Below are 19539 nucleotides of genomic sequence, written 5' to 3'. Positions count from 1 at the left end.
CCTTGCAGAAAGCTGGCACTGTGCATCACCCAGGGGCCTTCCTCTGTGCAAAGATGTGCCTGGAGTGGCAGCAAAGGGTTTTTGAACTGTGTGCTTCCCATCTGCTGTTGTGCTGTTTTTCTTTCACCACCTAATTCCCCTCCCTGCGTCACGGATGCTCTCCTTTACACCGCTGGCTCCTTGGGCATGTTCTGCTGTCTTCTCTGAACACATTCTCTTTCCTCCTCTTCTCCACCCCAGCCTCACATCCAGCCTCCTCTTCCTCACGCAGCATTCACCTCTGCTGTGAATGCTGTATCCCCCTTGTTGCACTGGGAGGATGCCTCCCAGGTCCCAGCTGCCTGAACATTGTGCAGAGCCAGGGCCAGAGAGCTTGACCTGATGTAACTGCTGTGGTTTTAGCACCAGTTTGGATTTGAAGGAGCGATTTCTCCTGGCAGCATAAACCAACCCCTCTCTGTGTCCAGGCCTCGTTGCTGCCCTAGAGAGCAGTGTCAGTGTGTGTCTCTTGCCTGGAAACCCCAAGCACCATTTTTAGCAAGCCCTTCCTGGCCTAGACAGCGTCTGTGGATGGCAGACAGCAAGGAGCTGTGTGCTGCTTGCCTATTACCTCAGGTTTGGAGTGTCTCTTCCTATCAAATGCAAAGCAGAAGCAAGCAGAGCTTTCATGCATTCTTTTCTTCCTCCCTCCTCTTCCATCCGTTCTGAATTTATTTCCATGCCTTGCCGGTTTCAATCTGCATTTCCTGACCCTCTCCCATCTCCACTCACAGCTCCGAGCCTTCCTTTTGAGCTCGGAGGGAGTCGGGGGGGGAAGCACTGCTCTCTGCTTGGGAGGATAGGAGGGGGTTAAAGCGAAAGGCTTGGTTTTAACAGTATAATGTGTAACCCCATAATGACTTTAAATATTGATTATTTGAAGGCCATTAGTGCTTATTGTTAAAGAAAAGTCGATACTTTTTAAGCCTTGTGAACCATTTGTCTCCTGTTAAAGGACATATCAAATTTAGCAGCATGCAGTGCAAATCCCCTAATACCCTGCTCACAAGCCTCCAGCTGGTATACTGGGGGAGGGAAAGAAGAGGGGAGATGTGGGGAGGAATATACAGGAACACAGAATTGCTCTCTGCAAGGTAAGGACAAGGCTTATCAGATGTAATTGCCAAGGGGTAAATTCACATTCTCCAGATATGGGCCTGTAATTCAGCCCTTACTCTGAGAGGTAGAAGAAGAGGAGGAAGGAAACTAATGGGGGGGTTCAAGGCTGATCCATACCTGAGAAAGGATGCCAGGGTTTGTGTTTTGGTGCATGTCTGTCTAAAAGCACAGTAGCTTTTGTTCAGGTCTCTGGGGCTTTTTACTCCAGGGTTGCCAGTTCATTTCCAAGCCTGTTTGGAAGCAGTAGGCTGTATCTGCACCAGGCACCAGGGAGGGCTTCCCAGCTCTGTACCAGGACACGGCCTGGTCGCATTCCCTCCCCCCGGTGCCAGGTTTCCATGCCAAGGATGGGGCAGATGGGCTGGAAAGGAGCAGGGGAAGGCTCCAACAGGTTCTGCTCCTGGATGGCAGGAGGCTGGGTTTGTGGGATGTCTGTCCTTGGTGGGGACCACCTCCTTTGGGTCTGCAGCGTGAGCTGGGGAGAGTCAAACAGAGAGAAGAGTCTCATCCATCCCCCAGCTATTTATGAGCATACCTTGCTTTCTTCCTAAGTTATCTGATGCTGAGCATTAGGGGATGCAGGGGAGGTGCAGTGAATGGCTCCCTCGTGTCTGGCTGTGTGCAGCCTCCATTCCCTCACTTCAGATTCCATGCATATCGCAGGTGCAGGACCTTTGGCTGCTCCTGTTTATCTGCTCACCCAGCAGCTTTGCCCTCTGCATGTGTTTGGTTGCTGAGAGGAGGACTCCAGGGTCTCCGTGTGCTGTGTCAGGCACAATGATGACAGCACATGCAAATGTGTCTCCCTGAGTTCCCTAAACCTTTGGACTCATCCCCAGCGTGTGCTGTGTGTGTGACACGGGCAGTGACTGACCTCTCACGTTCCAAGTCGCTCCTAATGTGTTCCTTACAGCTCCTCTTACCACGGCCTCCATCCCTGCCCCTGTGAGCTGCTGTGCTCAGCCATGAGCATGGCAACACAATCGGATCCCACAGGCACTGCTTCATCCTGCCACCTCCTTCCCAACCCAAAGTATGAGTTGATCTGCTCTGTTTAAAACAGAGGGAATGAACTACAGGGCCTTGACCAGATGTGAGTTCCTTAGGGAGCAACGTTAACCCCTGTAGTGCCACGTGAAAGCATCACAATAGCCTCACTGGGCTGCCACTAAAGAGAGAACCTTTGCTTTTGCAGTGTCCAGTCCAGATCCCCATCAAACAGCATGCTCCCTGGGCATAGACTGGCCCTCCCTGGCTAAAACCAAGCCACTCTCTTTGTGGCTAGCATTTCCTCTTGAGCTCTGTGTGCCTGGGGGCTTGTTCTCTCGCACAGGATCCCCTTTTCCTGCATATAGAACAGGCAGGGAGGGCACGGGCACCACGTGCTTGGCCACGGAATGGTTAAAACCGACTTGATTTCCTAAATTGCTTCTTATAAAGGGAGCAGCAGGCTCGTCTGCCCATGATTACAGCTAATTACAATCGAACGGACACCTCCTCGCCCCCGTCATGCCGCTTTAATTGTCCGTTATTCATCTGCAGGCTGTCCTGGGTGGCAAAAAGCACTTGGCAGCCCAGCGACCGAGGCCTCGGCTAATTGTGAGGCCTCGGGGATTAGGGCAGGTGATTACACACTTCATGGTGTAATTACATGAGCATCGCTTGGCTGCTGCCCCGGCTCGGAGCCGAAGGTCAGGCGCTGCGTTACCTGAGATTAATTGGAGCTGCCACTGAAGTGCGAGGGGCTGGCGGAGCCCTGATACGATTAGCATTAACATTTCAGCAGCCAGCGATCGATCCGTGGCTCTCCTCCAGACACGCCGGGCTCTGCAATTAGTTTAGAGGAGAGCTAGGGGAGGAAGGAGGCAAGGAGAGATGGAGCCAGGCACGGGAATGGGAGCAGAGATGGGAGGGAAGTGGGGGAGTATTTGAGAGGCTGTGCGGTGAGTGGGTCAGTGTGTGAGGACAAAGCTGTGCTGGGAATAGCTAGGGGAACAACAGGAATCCTTTCCTTGCCCATCTCATTCCCAAAGAATCATTGGCTTTTCCTGAGCTACGGTGGTAATGTGGGGATGGGTGCTTGGGATTCTCACTCTAGCGTGCCGTTCCCCCATGGAAAGGGGGAGCGTAGTTGTGTGTAGGGTCTGTTTGTGCCAGCCACGTGCACCTTCTTGCTCCTTTTCTTGCCCTCCAGTCTCTCCTGAAGCAGGTTTTATAGGGAGATACTGTAAACTGGAAGCAAACGGCGCAGCACTCGGCTCTGCCTCTGGATGCCCTGCTGCAGGTAATAACGCTGTAAGTGGCCATCAAAAGGAATTAAGAGACGTGCAGCCAGAAAGCAGATTTGCTTGCAGGCTCCCAGGGCAGATCTGACTAATGGAAGAGACCTTGGCTCTTGTTCCCTTCCTGCCTTCCCCACTCCTGCCCACACAAGCAAGCACTACCTGCCTTGCTTCCAGGCATTGTCCTCTTCCCACCTCTCAAACCTGCCTCTTCCACCTTACATCTGCTCTACCCATTCTGGCCAGCATCACCCACCCCTTCTCCAGCAGTGCCCTTTCTACTGACCCCATGGCACTTCCTGCCCACATCCCAGTCCCCATCTCTCCTGTCTGTGGCCTTCTCTGCTTCACATCTTTTCTCTCGCCTTGCCTTTACTAGCCCTGGGCAGCCAAACCCCCCTTGCACAGCCCAGCTCAAAGGCAAACATGTCAAGGTGGGAAGTATGGAGGACTTATGGAGTCCTGGCTGCTTTCTTCTCTTCCTGGTTCTGCTTCTTTCCTTTCCCTTTCCTTTCCTTTTCCTTTTCCTTTTCTCCCTTACACAGGTGCTGCTTCTGGGTGAGGAGGCATTTTCCTGTCTCACAGCAGCCTCTGCTACAGAATGAAGGCTGTCTGCAGAAAGGGCGTTCTTCCTGCGCCAGGGCCCTCTGGGTGCTATGAATGGAGCCTTCAGGTGTCTGACATTCATTTCTCTTCTGATTTCTTCTGCAGGGAGATATCCCACCCCCCGCCTCTGCTCTCACCCCAGAACGCACCCCACATTGCCCTGGGGCCCCACTTGAGACCTCCTTTCCTCGGGGTGCCTTCGGCTCTGTGCCAGACACCAGGTGAGTGCAGAAGAAACACACTCAGCCAGGGAGAGGGAACAGTGAGGGTGCACGCTGTGACTGTCCTTCAGCCAAACAGCCCAGACACATTTCTGTGTCTCCCCATTGCTGTTGTGCTGAGTTCAGCCTTGTTTAGCTGCCATATGAGCAGGTTGCCTTGGCTGCTCTCTCTTTCAATCCCCATCATCTTCCCTTGTCCAGTGTTTCAGCAGCAGGCTGCTCTGCATTGGGAGTGGGGGAATAGGTGGGCTCCAGAACAGAAAGGCAGCTCTCAGTTAGCTCTCTGGGAGCAGAGTCAGTGCTGACATTAATAACCCCATGGTATCGTTCTCCCTGTCCCCAGGGTACGGGTTCCTACAGCCAGCACAAGCAGAGATGTTTGCACGGCAGCAAGAGATGCTACGGAAGCAAAACCTGGCAAGGTGAGGGTTGTATTGGACCAGCCTGGCCTTGGGCTGGGTTTGGCCTTCCTTTTCCTGGCAGCAGGCAGAGGGATGTGGGGTGTTGTGCTGGGTGAGCTGTGCACAGGCAACAGAGTGACAGCAAAGGGTGGATGTGGACGTGACACTTTGGTCCTGCAAGCCCTGCTGTGGGTTAGGGAGTTACTCACAGAGCCCTCCATGACGTTCCCCCTCTGCCTCTCCCAATGCAGGTTGGAGATGTCAGCCGAGCTCATCCGCCAGAAGGAGCTGGAGAACCTCCACAGGCAAAGGCTGCTGGCCGGAGACCCGCTGAGCCTGCACCCCGGCCTGCCCCCCGACCACCCTGCCCTGCGCAACGTGCACGACATCCCCGAGGGGCACCCTCTGCGGGAAGAGCTGTCCCGGCGCAACGCCATGCTGGTGCTGCGGCACAACAACACCCCCCTGCTGTCCCTCAACCCCAGCGTCCCCAGCAGCGCCACGCCGCCCAAGGAGCAGCCCCGGCGCGGCAGCCGCAAAGCCACCCATCACCGCGCCGAGCCGCAGGGCCTGAGCGAGGCCAAGGAGCTGGCGGAGCCCCGGGCACGCGATGGGGCTCCGGACTGCAACGACGAGGAGATGAAGGACTCGGAGAGCGACGCGGATGTGAGCGATGAGAAGGCCGAGAGCCTGAAGGCCGAGAGCAGCAGCTCGGCCGCGGAGCTGAAGGAGTGCAAAGAGACGGGCAAAGCATGTGAAGGGGCCAAGGAGCTCGGTGAAGGGGCTCCCGGTCAAACTGCTCCCTGCAGCTCCTCCAGTGCGGAGTCCCCCAGCCATCTGCTTGGGCCCGGCATCAACAAAACCGAGGTGAAATACCTGCCTCCAGCCTCCATCCCACCGCCGCAGCCGCTGCCCTTCGGATTCCCGTACACCGTGAGCCCCTACTTCCATGCAGGTGAGTGCTTGCGTTCTGCAGGGTGCTGCGGGTGGGATTCTTCCCCCTTGCTGTTGAGCACTGGTTGGAGTTCTCTTTGCTCTGCTGGGAACCAAACCTATCATTCATCAATAGGATTCCGTTTGCAATGAAGGAAATCTAGGGTCATAAAGAGGAGGGCAGGAACAAAGTGAGTCCCAAGAGCATGAGAAGGGAGATCCCAGTATGATGGACTAAGAGATCTTGCAGTTGCTTGGGCCTTCTTTGGAAGGCATGTTTTGGGACAGATACCAGTAAATTATGGGGCCTTCAAGAAGAGGCAACAGCCTACAGAGTAAAGGGATGGAAGTAATGTTTCTGGAAGGGTGACCTAAAAAGCTGTGATGACATCTGGGCTTATGTGATTTCCATGGAGTGTCCAGGTTGGAGAGAAACACCCAGCTCTAGAGCAGGGTAAGGGGAGTGAAGGAGAGTTGGCCAGGATGGGATGGCTGGGTCTGGGGGTGAGGATGAGGATGTTCCACAGGGAAAGCTGCGGGTGTCTCTGGGGATGTGCAGGGCTGGGCAGTGACCGACTGGTTCCCACATGCTTGGTTCTCCCTCTCTGCATTGCCATGGCTTGAAGTGAGGGAAATGAAGGATTAAGGCTGCAGTGTTGTCCTCCCTGCTGAGTATCATATCTGGGACATTGCCCAGGGGAGCAGAGACAGCAGCTTTGGGATGGGGTGTCACAGAGCTCCCTGGCAGTGATTGAAACATCTTGGCTGCCCCATGCCCTTGGAGGTGATGGAGTTATCCCTGCTGTGCCCCTTTTCCAGGGCAGAGCTAGGAGGGCTCTTTCCCCTGCCTGTGGTGTGTTTCTCAGGCACTGGTACAGCTGGATCAGTGCCTGCTGGATGGGACTGGCAGGCAGGGAAGTCATGGCCAGCCTCTGGTCCCCACAGTGGCAGCCAAGATGGGAAGGGTGAGTACGTGTGGTACAAAGCAGGGTTTCAGACCCTGGGGGCTGGTTTGCCCCTGGTCTAGCCAGGAGCCAAAATCTGCCTCAGCTAATTAACTTGGCTGGGCAATTAGCAGGAGGTCAGACCTGCTCAGAAGGGGGGCACAGCATGGGGGTCACTGGGGCCGCCTGTTCCCCGTGCAGAGAGCTGCTGGGGAGGCTTCTGCCCATCCATCGCTCATTAGAGCTGCCTCCAGCGAGGAAGGAGGAAGCGATTTTCCTCTGACAGGCAGGTGGTAAATCCTCTGGTGCCTTGGGCTGCTGAGGAGCCCTTTTCTCCTGGCATTCCGAAGGGAAAGGCACAGCTCCGTGGCGCTCGGCGCTGGTGCATGGGGTTCCTCCTCCGCCAGCACTGTAATGGGCCATTTATTATTATCACTTCCAGTTTATACCAGGGTTGTGTCTGGAGGCCTCGGCAGAGCTCAGGGCTGTGTTTCACTGCCCTCTTCCAGGGCTCTAGGTCTTTTCCAAAGGGCTCTGTTGCTTTCAGCCAGCTTCACGTGTTAATGTTCATGGGGCATCAGTGAATTTGGGCACTGTGCAACTCCATAGCACAAGCTCTGGTCTGGAGCAGCCTTGGGAGGACAGGGCACTGGGATGCAGCACAGGAGGTTGGGAGGGGAGTTCAGCAGCTGGAATGTTGAGGGTGGTGTTGATCCACGTGCTGCAGGGACAGCGGGGTGTGCTGGGGTAACGTGTGTCAGTGAAGATGCGTTGCTTTGGCCTTTGGGAACACAAACCACCTGAAGACAGACCTGCACCTCCACTGCCATTTCCACAGTTCTTTTGCATAGAATCCCAGACTGGTTTGGGTTGAAAGGGACCTTAAAGCTCACCCAGTTCCAACACTGGGCAGGGACCCCTTCCACTGGAGCAGCTTGCTCCAAGCCCCTGTGTCCAACCTGGCCTTGAACACTGCCAGGGATGGGGCAGCCACAGCTTCTCTGGGCACCCTGTGCCAGCGCCTCAGCACCCTCACAGGGAAGAGCTTCTGCCTAAGAGCTCAGCTCAGTCTCCCCTTGGGCAGGTTCAAGCCATTCCCCTTGGCCTGTCCCTACAGGCCCTTGTCCCAAGCCCCTCTCCAGCTTTCCTGCAGCCCCTTTAGGTATCGAAGACTGCTCTGAGGTCTCCCCTTCAGGAGCCTTCCCTTCTCCAGGCTGAACAAGGACTTTCTTGCACCAGGACTGCTCTTCTGGCCCGGATGATCATGATGTGCTGCACACTGCAGGCTGCCATTATAATGTAACCACCTTAGCAAGGCAGGTAACGTGGGAGGCCAAAAGGAACAGCCAGAGGCAGGAAAGGAGGGAAGGGGCTGCTTGAAAAGGACCTCTGAGTTCAGGCAGCGGCCTCCCAGCACGGGGAGGCTCCTCGGAGGCAGAGCTGTTTGCTGGCCCTGCTGGGATGGGTATCGATGAGGCAGGCAGAGGTGGGTCGATTCCCTGAGCTGCCTTGCAGGGATGTGGCTGCTGCTCGATGACCTCATCTCGAGGAGCTTTCAGCAGCCTTGTTCCCTTCCTCCTCCCACCGCCAGCCCCGTCCTTTGGAAAAGGAGGAGGATGGAGCGTGCAGGAGGCTGAAATCCTCCCATTGATCCATAGTCCAGAGAGCAATTAACACAAGGCTTCCAGCACTGCTCCATGACCTGAGTGTGAGGGAAGGAGGGGGGGTATGCACAGGGAGAGGGGTTACAGAGTGGTAGCAATGCTGATTAAACCCAGTGCTTTGTGCACTGATTTCCCAGTTGGCACCTGAATGTCTCCTGTGAAGGCAGGAGTAAAAAGCTCCCGTGTCTCCATGCAGCTTGGATTCCCAACAGGTTTCCCTGCCTGGGATGGGCAGGATTGCTTTCCCTGTCCTGCTCAGCCTTTAGCTGGTCTTCTGGAGCAGCTGGATATCAGGAGGAGGAAGGGAAGTTACAAACGGGTTGCAGCATGGGTGGTGAGGGTTTTACATAGGCACCTGGCTCCAGGAGCCTGGCTTGGGACGATGGATGCTTCTCAGTCCCTACACGCTGGGCCCCATCTGGTGAAATGGCTCCACAATCCATTACCGAGCCCTCGGGCCATCATTTATCACAGAGGCAGACACAGGAGGCCTGGCAGGGAATGGATGCTGCCCTTTCTGCATGCTCAGAGTCCAGCAGGAGCCAGTGACGTGCCATTATTATAATAGAAGGTGCATCCCTTCCAGCTGCTTGGCACCCATTTGTTACCATTGTCCAGGCTGCCAGAGCAGAGGTGAGTGGAGCAGCCACGCTCTGATGGAGCAGATGATGCTGTGTCCTCCTGAGGAGGAAGGACAGGAGCTCTTCTGCTCCAGGGGCTTCAGAGTTGGAAAGGACCTGAGGCTTCACAGCCTGGGCTTGAGGGGTTCTCAATACACAGGGTGATGACTGAGTCTTTGGAGCTTTGGGATTTGGGGCTTTTCTGCAGGGATTAGGGGCGTTTCACCACTCACTTCAGTGGAAATAGGTTCCTACCCTCTTGCTTTCAATTCCATGCCATAGAAATCACTCATAGGCCAGAACCCAAAGTACTGGCATTTACCTTCCCCGTCCCAGGATAATGTCCAGCAGTCAGTCCCTGTTCCCCTGGTACAGACGGGAAGGGAAAACAAGCTCCCTGAGATAAATACTTTGGCTGTGTTGTATTCCTCTGTGTGTGGGTATGTGGAAAATGGTCCTGGTTCCCATAGAGAGGGGCTGCCTTGTCCTCAGCCCTGGCCACAGCAGGCTCACTGTGTGCATCTCCATGTGCATCGTGACATCTCCCTCCCCTTCTGGGGGCACAAAGAGACAAAGGAGAGGAAACCACAGAGGAGAAAGGCTTATGGAGGAGAAGCAGTTGTTAGGCCAGCTCTGGGGCAGTGTCAGGAGCCCTGGGAATGATCCTGGATGTGGTGCAGCTCATGGACTGCCGGCACGCAGGAGAAGGGAGCATAGGGCAGCTTTATGCCTTTCCCTGCATCCCTGCCAGTCGGGAAGGAGGCATCTGGGCCGAATCTCTGCCCGTGCTGGTGGGCACTGACCAGGCTGAGCTTAAACCCTGAGCATGGCCCTGGCTGGAGAGCTCATTCCCAAGCACCGCATTGCTGCAGCTCAATCCTGGGCTTGCTTTTGGAGTAAGGAATACCTCATTTGGAAGCAGTTGGCTGGTACAGTCTGACCCCTCTGCAGATGGAGGTGTCTCACCCGGGCATTGACTGTGCCTGGAATCATTGAGTTCAGGTGCACTTCCCCCTTCTCCCAAGCTGCATCCCCCCTTCCTGAAAGGAGGAGAGGGGAAAAGCCTCTCCTGAAAGGGCGGATAAAGGGAAAAAAGCCCTGAGCCGTTGGAGTGCTTTGTGGGGTTCAGCACAAGCAGCTGGGAAAGGGGATGGGAATGAGAATGAGGGCTCATGTCCATCTGTCTGTCTGGGAGCTGGGGGTGCCTCGTTGGCACCGAGCTCTCAGCCATTCCCCATGGCTGTTAGCACACACACGAGTGATGGAAGCATTTGCAGGCTGGAAGGAGAGGGAGCAAAGGGAATGAGGAGCTGCCTGGCCTCCAGTGGGACACAGGGTGCTGGCACTGGTGTGTTTGCACTGGGGATGCCCATCGGCTGCAGTTCTGGCTGCAACAGACGTTGCCATCTCCTTCCCCAAGAGGAGGGAGGGAGGGAGGGAGGGATGTGGTGATGCTGCTACAGGAACAGTGCAGAGATTGGGAAGGGAAGCGGGAAGCTGGGAGTGGAAACATCATGGAAGTGATTACCCGGTGTCTGACCACGGCTCGTGCTTCAGAAGCATCCTATTGGCATGATAACTTCCTGTGGATTCCTGTCCGTTTCCTGTTCCTTTGGAATGTGCCCGTGGCTTTGCTCTTCCTGTGCCCCTTCCCTCTGACCTGGTCATTCCCCAGGGAATTGGCCCCTTGTTCTCTGGGCTTGTGCTTCCCACCAGGGTTTCGTTGCATCCTGCTTTATCTTGTCTTTACTTAGGGAAGCCTGTATCTGATACCCAGCCTGCTGTGGACAGGAGCCAAGGAGTGGAGTCACATCCATGGTGCTGGGCAGAGCTTAAGCCTACAGGACCGATAGTTTTGGCATGATAGACCCCTGGGGGAAGGACCTTTGTATCCCTCATAAACTCTTTTCTATGCACTGTAACCATGGATGTTCATATCCCTGTGCATGTCCTCTTGGTCTGAATGGTACCGTGCAGCAGTGAGTCCCACAGGTTGGCAGCACCTTCTATTCCTCCCCCATGAAGCGGTGTCTTCTGGAACTCGGTTTCTTCATTGCTGCAGCTCCCTGTCACACGTTGCAGTAGATAGGAGTTAACTGCCTGGGGTTTCTTGGTGCCTCTCCTTTAGCTCCAGGCGCCAGCCCATCCCGTGCTGTCAGGTGCTGCGGATGCAGGGCTGGGGGAGGCTCTTTGGAGCCCATCACCTCTGGCAGCGGTGGCAGGGCTGGACCTGAGCCCCTGTTGGCTGCAGAGCATTGACTCATGGGCTTGAACGGAGCAGGGCTGGCGGGGGCCATCCCATCACCCCTCACCCGGCTCCAGCCGATCCCATGGATGCTTCAGACTGGGGTGGACTGAAAATGAGCCCATGGATGGAGCGGGCTCTCCTGTACTGATGGAGGCTCCGGCAAGGCAGCGGCCACCAGGGAGAGGGGCCGGGGCCATTCCCATTGGGAGCCCGTTGCCAGGAGCAGGGATGGGGGAAGCAGCCCACAGGGCAGGCAGAGCCTTTGGCTTTGCGGTGTGTGTGGAGAAACCTCCTTGAGGGTTGTTTCTTTCCTCTCCCTTCCCCCTCTCCCGTCCCCACAGCTGAAGAGCATTAAACACATGAAATACATTAACCAGGGCTTTGCTTTCCTTTCCCTTACCCCCCCTTCCCAAGCTGGGGACCTCCAGGAGGAAGAGGCCTATGAATTGACCCTGCCCAGTGCTTTAATTGACAGGTCATTAAAGATGAATGTGTGGCTGGAGAAACATATTCACACTGGTGTCCGGGGGGGATTGGAATGATTTATGGTTCTTTCTCCTCCCCTCCTTCCTACCCCCCCAGGCACCATGGGAGGTCTGTTCCTGGATGGGGAGGAAAGCCCCGCGCTGGAAGACATCAGCAAATGGACGGTGGAGGATGTGTGCAGCTTCGTGTCCAACCTGTCCGGCTGCACCGAGTACACTCAGGTACAGCTCCTCACAGCCCCTGCTCTGCCCCGCTTGCCCTCTCCCACCTAGGAGATGCTCCCAGAGCCGCTTCCCTGCTGCACTGGGAAGCAGCTGCTTGCTGGTAGTGAAGGTCCTGAGGTGTGTGATGGGCCTCGCAGATGGAGAGCCATAAAGGGAGTGCAGTGGGAGGGGATGGAGTAGGGGCAGGGGTTGGTCATTGCTGAACGCCTGCCCCAGCCATGCTACTGGTAGAGCTCAGCATCCTGCTTCCATGCTTTGTATAAGGGCCTGGACAGGAGGGAATGGGTTTAACCTGATAGAGGGGAGATGGAGATGAGACCTGAGGAAGTGCTTTGTTAAAGCCAGTGCTTCAGGGGAGCAGAGAACAGTGCACGCAGGCCAGAGGCAGCACTTACTTAGGAAAGCAAATGCTTGTTGCAGGGATGGGGTACATGTAACAGTCCCCAAGGGTTTGGGTTGTGTTTGAGAGTGGATCAGGGTGACTGTGTGTGTATAAGGGCAGTTTCTGCTTGTGGGGAGAGGAAGGGAGGGGACAGTGGTTACAAAGGAAGGTGGACGGATGGGTGTTGATGGGAGTGAGAAGCAGCAGGTCTGGGTGTGTGAAGCTGGGTTAGTGGGGATGGTAAAGGGGATGGGTGTTAAAGCTCAAGCAAAAGGCTCTAAAACCCGAACACACCCATACAAAACACACGTCTCTGTTATCCCCACCCCAGCGTGCTCCTGCACCGGGGGCACTGTGCTTTGTCTGCATTCCTGTGCCGGGGCATGAGGAGCAAGAGGTGCCTGGAAGCTTCTCCGTTTACCAGAGCCACTTTGCAGGGGGCTCATCCATTCCCATTCCCTTGGCAGCTCCTGGTGGAGCAGTGGGGCAGAAATCAATACCTGGTGGAGGCAGAGGTTCAGCAGCCTGAGGGCATTGCAGGCACCCTGTTTGATGATGGGAGCTGCTGTAACCAGGCTCCTGTCCTGCCCGAGCTGCGTTGGACGGGCTGCAGGGATATGATGTGTTTGTGAGCCCCATGGCCATGTGCTGAGCAGGTTTTACTATGAGGGGTGACCCAGCTCCACGCTGCCTGCGTTCTCCTCTCCAAACCCGCAGTGCTGGGGAGGTCTGGCACTGCTCTGCAGGCTGCTCCTGCCAGGGAAACCAGCAGGAGGCTGGTGCTGTGCTGTGCACTGACACAAACAAGGGCTTGTGCCTCGCTTCAGCGCTCAGCTTTGGCCCCGCGGTGGGTCAGGACCCATGGGACACCCAAGGGGATGCTGTCCTCAAGTTACAGGGCTGCTCACGGAGGGTTTCAGTGTGGGCAAAGGGAGGCTTTTGGCTCCCAGCCCACGCTGGCTGCAGAGGGAGGGGAGTGAATGGGTCCGGTGTTGGTAGGGCCCCTTGCAGCGGCTCAGCTGCCTCGGCTCTAACAGCCCGTGCCACCCTGCAGAGGGATGGCCATGGGCTATGGGCTGCTGCTGGCAAAGAAGCCTTTAGAGTGACTTGAACCCCTCTGCTTTGCTGGGGTGTTCAGTGACAGTAACACCATGCATACATAATGCATTGCCCCACACAGTTCATCAGGGGAGCATCCAGGAACAAGCACTGTGGAAGTGGGTGTCATGGGGAAAACCAGGCCCCTGCCTGACACCTCCCCACGGCCTGGGTACACAGGGGTTGCAGTTTACTCATGGAGCATCCAGCCCCTCCATGCAAAGACCCCGGGGGGTGGTGTGAGCACAGCCCTGCTCTGTGCATGAAGAATGAATGGAGCAAGATCAGACCTTCACCTCTGTTACAGTCCCGGGGAGGTGGAGAACTCCTGCATGACCCCAACATTGGAAATAGGGGCAAAAGAAAGGGCTTTTCCCTGTCTCTTTAAGTGTGTTACAGTGGTGCAGGTTTGCATGGCTGGAATGTGGGCACAGCAAAATGCTCTTCATGGGATTACTCCAGCCCTGCTGTCACTGTTGGGAGTCCGGGTTTGCGCATCACCAGCCTCTGCTTCACTCAGTGGAGACTGCCAGCGTGTTGCCTTCATGTTCAGAGGTACCACGTACACCACAGTGGCACTGAGATGGTTATTAGTCCATGTCACTGTTAGTGTTGGGGAAGAAAAGGTGCCCAAACCTGGGGCTGTTCCTGCCCCATCACACCATAAACATAAAGCTAAATGAAAGTATTGTTACATCCAAACTGGCCCAGCCAGCCCCAATTCCCATTCCCATCTGCTTCCTTTCACTCGCTGGCTCCTGGCTGTGGATACAGGATTGTTCCTACCTCGTGCATCAATACCAACTCACTCCACCTTTTCCACAGCACCTTCCTGTGCAAGGGCAAGACAGGAGCCTCAGGCACATCAGGGGCATTCCTAAGCCTGGCTTTGTGTTCTGGTTGCTTCCAGGTATTCCGAGAGCAGGCTATTGATGGGGAGACCCTGCCCCTGCTGACGGAAGAGCACTTACTGAACAACATGGGGCTGAAACTCGGACCTGCGCTGAAGATCAGGTCACAGGTAGGAACGCTCTCTATATAGCAGCAAATGTTAATGTTGTCCCTAAGCAGGAAAGGGCTGTCAGGACCTCCTGGATTGAATATAGTTCATTAAGCAATAACTGCTCATTTATTTCCTTGTAATTGTGGATTCAACACTCCAGAATGTTCCGTCTCCTCAGCTGTCACCCAGTGGTACTCAGAGGCCAGGGGCAGAAAGAAGTAGCTCAGGACAAGTGGTGGGAGGGAGGAAGAGGGTGAAGTGGGAAACTCCTACATGGACCAGCTCCTGTTGGAAAAGAGATGCTAGGATGTTCCCAAGAAAGGAAACCTGCACCCAGGTGAGGCAGGGGGGATGCTTTTGCATCAATGTGAAAATAGCATCTCAAAGTACCTAAAAGGTGGGTAAAGCCATCTGAGGAACCAGCTCTTTTCTACACTGGACCCAACTCCTCTGCAGCTCCTTTTGTGTGTAACTGCATGGCTCTTGGTGGTTCTTCCTGGCAAGGCTTGAAGCACAAATGCAGTGAGCATCTCAGCATCATCTGTTACAACCTCTCCTCCCCAGTGCATAATGGACCTTTCCCTTCTCTGCTGGGCCAGTCACGGGCTCTGTTTCAGTTGCTGGTCATGCTCCCCCATGCACCCCCAGCTTGTGCTGCTCACACGGGATATGGAAACCACATCAGTTGTGTTAGGCCTTTACTTCAGGGGACTCCGTTTCCTCCCAGCACACTCCTTTGCTGTTGTGCTCTCCATGTTCCTTCTTAAAGCACCCTTTTCCCTGTCAGCGCCTTGGTGCCCAAGTCTCTGCTTCCATGGAACTGCTTTGCCATGGACTCTGGGTGAGTCCCATTTCAGCTGCCTCAGATGCAGGACACCTCCACTGAGGGCTCTGTTTCCCCATTCAGTGCTCCCAGAACACACGTCAGGAACAGGCTCTTCCAGTGCATTCCCTTGGGAATTGTGGCTGCGACAGCATCGTGTGCCTGCACCTCCCTGGGCTGCAGCGCCTCCCTAGGCCCCAGCTTACACATTCATTACATGATGGTAAAACAAGAAGAGAACTTGACTGCTTTCCTCCAGCCCTCACTGTTTACGAGGGCTCTAATAAAAAGGTTCTGTGGGCAATTGTTCCCTATGGGGCAATTCAGGAGGAAATAAAACTCTTCTGTTTCTTCCAAAACAGAGGAGGGCAAATAGCTCAGAGCTGGGCTGCGCTGGGGTTTGGAGGGGGGGAACCTTGCTTCCATTTAATCAGTAGTGTTTAAAGGTCTATAATAAGGCATGGCTGGGGAGGGGTCTGTGTAAGTGGGGAGCAAAGCCCCGCTGTTGCTAAGTGAATAATGCGGCAGTTGTCTGGTTTGAGCACAAGCCTGTGTTTCTGTTCCAGTTGAAATGGGAACCAGCTGTTGGAGGTGCTGGAACCTTGTGGGGCCTTTGGCCCTTGCTGGGAGGCAGGAACGGCTGCGGGAGTCCCCTTTGGTGCTGCAGGAGAAGGGAGAGGCTGCAGCTCCCTGTGCAGGAACAGCAGCCAGCCTGGAGCCAGTTTCCCCCCTCCCCTGTTATCCCAGCTCCCCTCTAAGAGCAAGTCCTGCTCTTCAGACGTGGGCATCGCGTTTGGTCACTGTTCTGTGATCCTGTGGTACCCAGCTCTTCATCTTTCAGCCTTCCAGTATCTGGAGGGGGCTAAAAGGATGCTGGAGGGGGACTTCATCAGGGATGGGAGCGATAGGCCAAGGGGTGATGGGTTCAGACTGAAACAGGGCAAGTTCAGGTTAGATCTAAGGAATGGGTGACCTTAAGGACCCTTCCAACCCAAACCAGTCTGGAGCACAGAACGTGGGTTTGTAGCCTGTCAGTGCGGCTTCAGCGTGTTCCTGAGGACCCTTGGTGCCACCCTGCATTGCTTTCCTCCTCCTTCTCCCCGCAGGTGGCCAAGCGGGTGGGCAGGGTCCTGTACATGGCCGGCTTCCCCATGGCCTTCCCGCTGCAAGCGCCCGGCCTGCGGCCCCCGGAGCGGGAGCTGCCCCCAGCCGCGGAGCTGCGGCCGCCGTCCACGGGCAGCGTGGCCTCCCCCTTCAGCGGCCTCCCCTCCGCCAGCCGCGTGTCCCCGAAGCAGGAGAACGGAGCCCCCGGCGTCCTGGCCGCGCTCGGCACCGACACCACGAAGCCTCCGTCCTAACTGGAGGGGCAGCTCCCGGTGGAGCCAAGTGAAGGTCGAGAGCCTCCCTCAGCTGTGTGAAACACGGGGGTGAGGAAGGGAGGGGGGGCACTGCATTGCATTGCATTGCATTGGATGCATTTGCTTTTTGGTTGGGGTGGAGAAAACCCAACCGAGACTAAAACAGAGAAGGAAGGAAACAATCCAAAGATGTCCTGAGACAACGCGAGTGAAGGGAGAGTGGGTCTAGAGCCTGCAGCAGCGTCCCCGTTCCCTTTCACCCCCCTTCTGCTCCCCAGAGCCGTGGGACAGGGAATGAACACTTTGCCTTCAGAGAACCACGGCTGGGGTGGCTCCAAACCGGGAAGGGAAGAGGCGACCGCTGCTCCCCATGGTACTCAGCATCCCTGAGCAGAAAACCCCATCACCAGAACTGACAGCACCCACCTTCCCAGCTGGCTCCTCCTCCCTGCAAACTGGACTCAGTTCCTCATTCAGGTGTCTATGCATCTCCAGCAACTTTGAACCAATACCAAAGACAGCCAAAAACAAAGACAAAGAAGACCTAAAAGGCAAGTTCGGGTCCATGTTTACTTCGGAGTGGATGGTACGGCCCAGGCCGGGGGCTGCCCCCGCTCCTGGCACGCAGAGAACAGGCTCTGCCCATGCTCCAGCCCTGCAGAGCCGCTCGGGTTTGCCCCTTGGATGCTTTGTAAAGAGAAGGCCCAGCGATGTGCTCTGGTGGGCTGCAGGGGCACCCCGGCCTCCCTCACGTGTCCAACAGACTCATTTCTCCATTGGGGTGGGGGTTTCTTTTGTTGTGGGGTTGTTTTGGTTCTCTTTACAAGCCTTGTTACAGAGGTGGATGCAGTTGCACATTCTGGCCTGCTGTGGACCATGAGACAGGTACCTGTGCGTTCCCAGAGCAGGGGAGGGATGCTGGGAGGGGAGGGGGGTCAGGCTAAAACCAATGGGTAAGAAGGAGTTTTTACTACTGTGAATGCGATGGTAGCTCCTGGGGGTGCCCTCCTGTGACTTGTACAGTTGTGAACAACAATCACACGTGGTACTTTCCTCTCTGCTCCCCCTGCCCTTTTCTGTTTCAAGGTTGCACGTGCTGCCCTCCTTTTGTTACCAAACTTTGCTTGGTGGTACATTAGCTTCTTTCTATTGTAAAAACCAACCAGCCATTGCCCATCACATCCCCATACAAACGCTGCCCAGCAATCCGTTTAAATAAAAAGGAGAAACACTTCATTTCCAACCGGTACCCGAGCTCCTTGCATGTGCTTCTTACCTGAGAATCTCCTCTCTTTCACTGTGTGTTACCCTGCTGCTGGTGCTACCTCTCTGTGGGTTGGGGCTGCAGCGTTTCTGGCCTAAAAGCCAGCCTGAGCGTTGGTTCTTCAGCTTGCCACTAAGTCAGAGGGAGGAGGAACAACAACTCCGTCCTCTCTGGGACTAAAAGGTAAGTTACAACGCATTTGCTTATCATTAGGGCCTCATCTTTGCAGTCAGCTCCCTTGTGACAGAGCCTTTACCAGCCATAGGGAACCTCAGGCTTGAGCACTCCAGGGCTGCTAATGAAGCAGCAGATGCTTTGTTCCTCTCAAAGTGGGCTATAAATGATAATAACAATGACAATAATGATGATGAGCATAATAAAACACAACTTACCCATTTCTGAGGTTACTTCCTCCCATTTAAAGGACTGAGGGCATCTAGGTGCATGGCTGCTGATTCCTGTAACTGCTCTTGGGAAAAGCAGCCCTCTCCAGCCCTATTCCAGCTTCTAAGCTCCAAAGCACACTAAGTGAAGCCAACAGCCCACCCCATCACACTGCAGCAGTGTTAGCTGTGCAGTAATGATGTCTGGAAGCAGGAGAGGAGCAGCACTCAGTGTAGAACAGCTGTAAGGTAACAGTGGTCTCTACAGAGATGCTGTTCCTATTGCCTTTACCCACCTTGAGCTACACAATGGCCTCCCAACAAGCACCACACTCCAACAGGAAGACAGCATGAGCTGCACCTAGAAGCTTCCCAGGTGATGCAGTGATGCCCAAGGCACCTGCAGTCAATCACTGCTGATGGCAGGACCACAACAAACGTGTTCAGCAGCAGCTGGAACTGGCTCCAAAGGTGATTTTAGGTCATTAACAGCAGGTGTGGTACAAAGCATGGGGTCAGATTTGGGGCTTGGCTGTGCTAAGCAAGTCCAACACCCATCAGAAAATGAAAGCCTGGTTCCTATGGTGTTAGTTTGCCTCTTCCCCCCCTTTCCTCCCATCTTTGCACCCCTCCTCTATCTTAAGACCCTCAGACAAAAGAACTTCCCCTTGGCTCCTGCTCCAGGAGCTGAAACTGAGCCCTGTGCTACTGAAAGCAGCAGCTTTTCATGAGGGCTGTTTATTACTGATGCTCAGCAGTCCCACTGGCCTGGATGCGAGCACGATCCCACTGTTCCCAAACCAGGATGGGTGGGAAACAGCTCTGAAGTCCAAGCAGCGCCTCTGCCGAGTCCTTGGTGGCACCCAGGGCTGCCCCCCCAGCTCTCACCATGGCTCCAGGACCCGGCTGTGGGTGCTGCAGGATGGGTGCTGCGGTACCAGCAGCTCGGAGGGGGCTCAGTCATCGTCAGAGAAGGCCAAGTCCTCCACAAGGTCCTCGTCTCCCTGCGCCAGCAGCTCCAGGTCAGCTCGGGACATCCCACCCGTGCGGCTCCTCGGCTGGGATCCCTGCGGAACGCGGGCGCCTTCCTCTGCTGGGGAAGGAGAGGGAGGACTCAATCCTGTGCACTGGGAGCACTGCAATGGGCTGCTAATTAATCCCAGCCCCTCATTAATTAACCTGTTGGTGCTGCTGCAGCTCTCAGCTGGAGGAGAGCTCTGCAGGGAGTGATGGGAGACCTGAATAACTGCTATGCCTGAGGCAAGGGGAACATGGGTGCTTCCAGGCCTTCATCCCTCGTGGCTCAGGTCAGTCTTCCTCACTAGAGATTCCAGGCTGGGAATGAAGGGCTGCAGGGAAGGAGCCTCCCAATGTAAAACTAACCCCATGCTCCCTCCTCTCTGAAATGGTGCTTTAATAGCGGGGAGCACGAGTGAGAACT

The 19539-nt window shown here is 55.4% G+C and overlaps 2 protein-coding genes across 7 annotated transcripts in view; one reads left to right on the top strand and one right to left on the bottom strand.

The window, feature by feature from the left end:
- The window catches only part of SAMD11 (sterile alpha motif domain containing 11), a 163430-nt gene extending 146979 nt beyond the window's left edge, over window positions 1-16451 (top strand). For all 6 annotated transcript variants that reach the window (XM_061347903.1, XM_061347904.1, XM_061347905.1 and 3 more), the window contains 6 exons: window positions 4152-4267; window positions 4611-4689; window positions 4920-5623; window positions 11660-11784; window positions 14178-14288; window positions 16200-16451. In XM_061347903.1, the coding sequence (XP_061203887.1) occupies window positions 4152-4267; window positions 4611-4689; window positions 4920-5623; window positions 11660-11784; window positions 14178-14288; window positions 16200-16451 (1387 nt within the window). The remainder of the gene's footprint in view (window positions 1-4151; window positions 4268-4610; window positions 4690-4919; window positions 5624-11659; window positions 11785-14177; window positions 14289-16199) is intronic.
- Window positions 16452-18915: 2464 nt separating this feature from the next.
- Window positions 18916-19539, bottom strand: part of NOC2L (NOC2 like nucleolar associated transcriptional repressor) — a 41865-nt gene continuing 41241 nt past the window's right edge. Inside the window, exon 19 of the mRNA XM_061347916.1 lies at window positions 18916-19188. The gene's annotated coding sequence lies outside the window, so the exon portion shown is untranslated. The remainder of the gene's footprint in view (window positions 19189-19539) is intronic.

This window comes from Neopsephotus bourkii, unplaced genomic scaffold, assembly GCF_033783945.1.
Source record: "Neopsephotus bourkii isolate Nb327-2 ecotype Australia unplaced genomic scaffold, CSIRO-AGI_Nbou_v1 NB_333, whole genome shotgun sequence".
Classification (NCBI taxonomy): Eukaryota; Metazoa; Chordata; class Aves; order Psittaciformes; family Psittacidae; genus Neopsephotus; species Neopsephotus bourkii.
The sequence above is the reverse complement of the archived record's forward strand: the minus strand, read 5'-3'. Positions and strand labels throughout refer to the sequence as shown.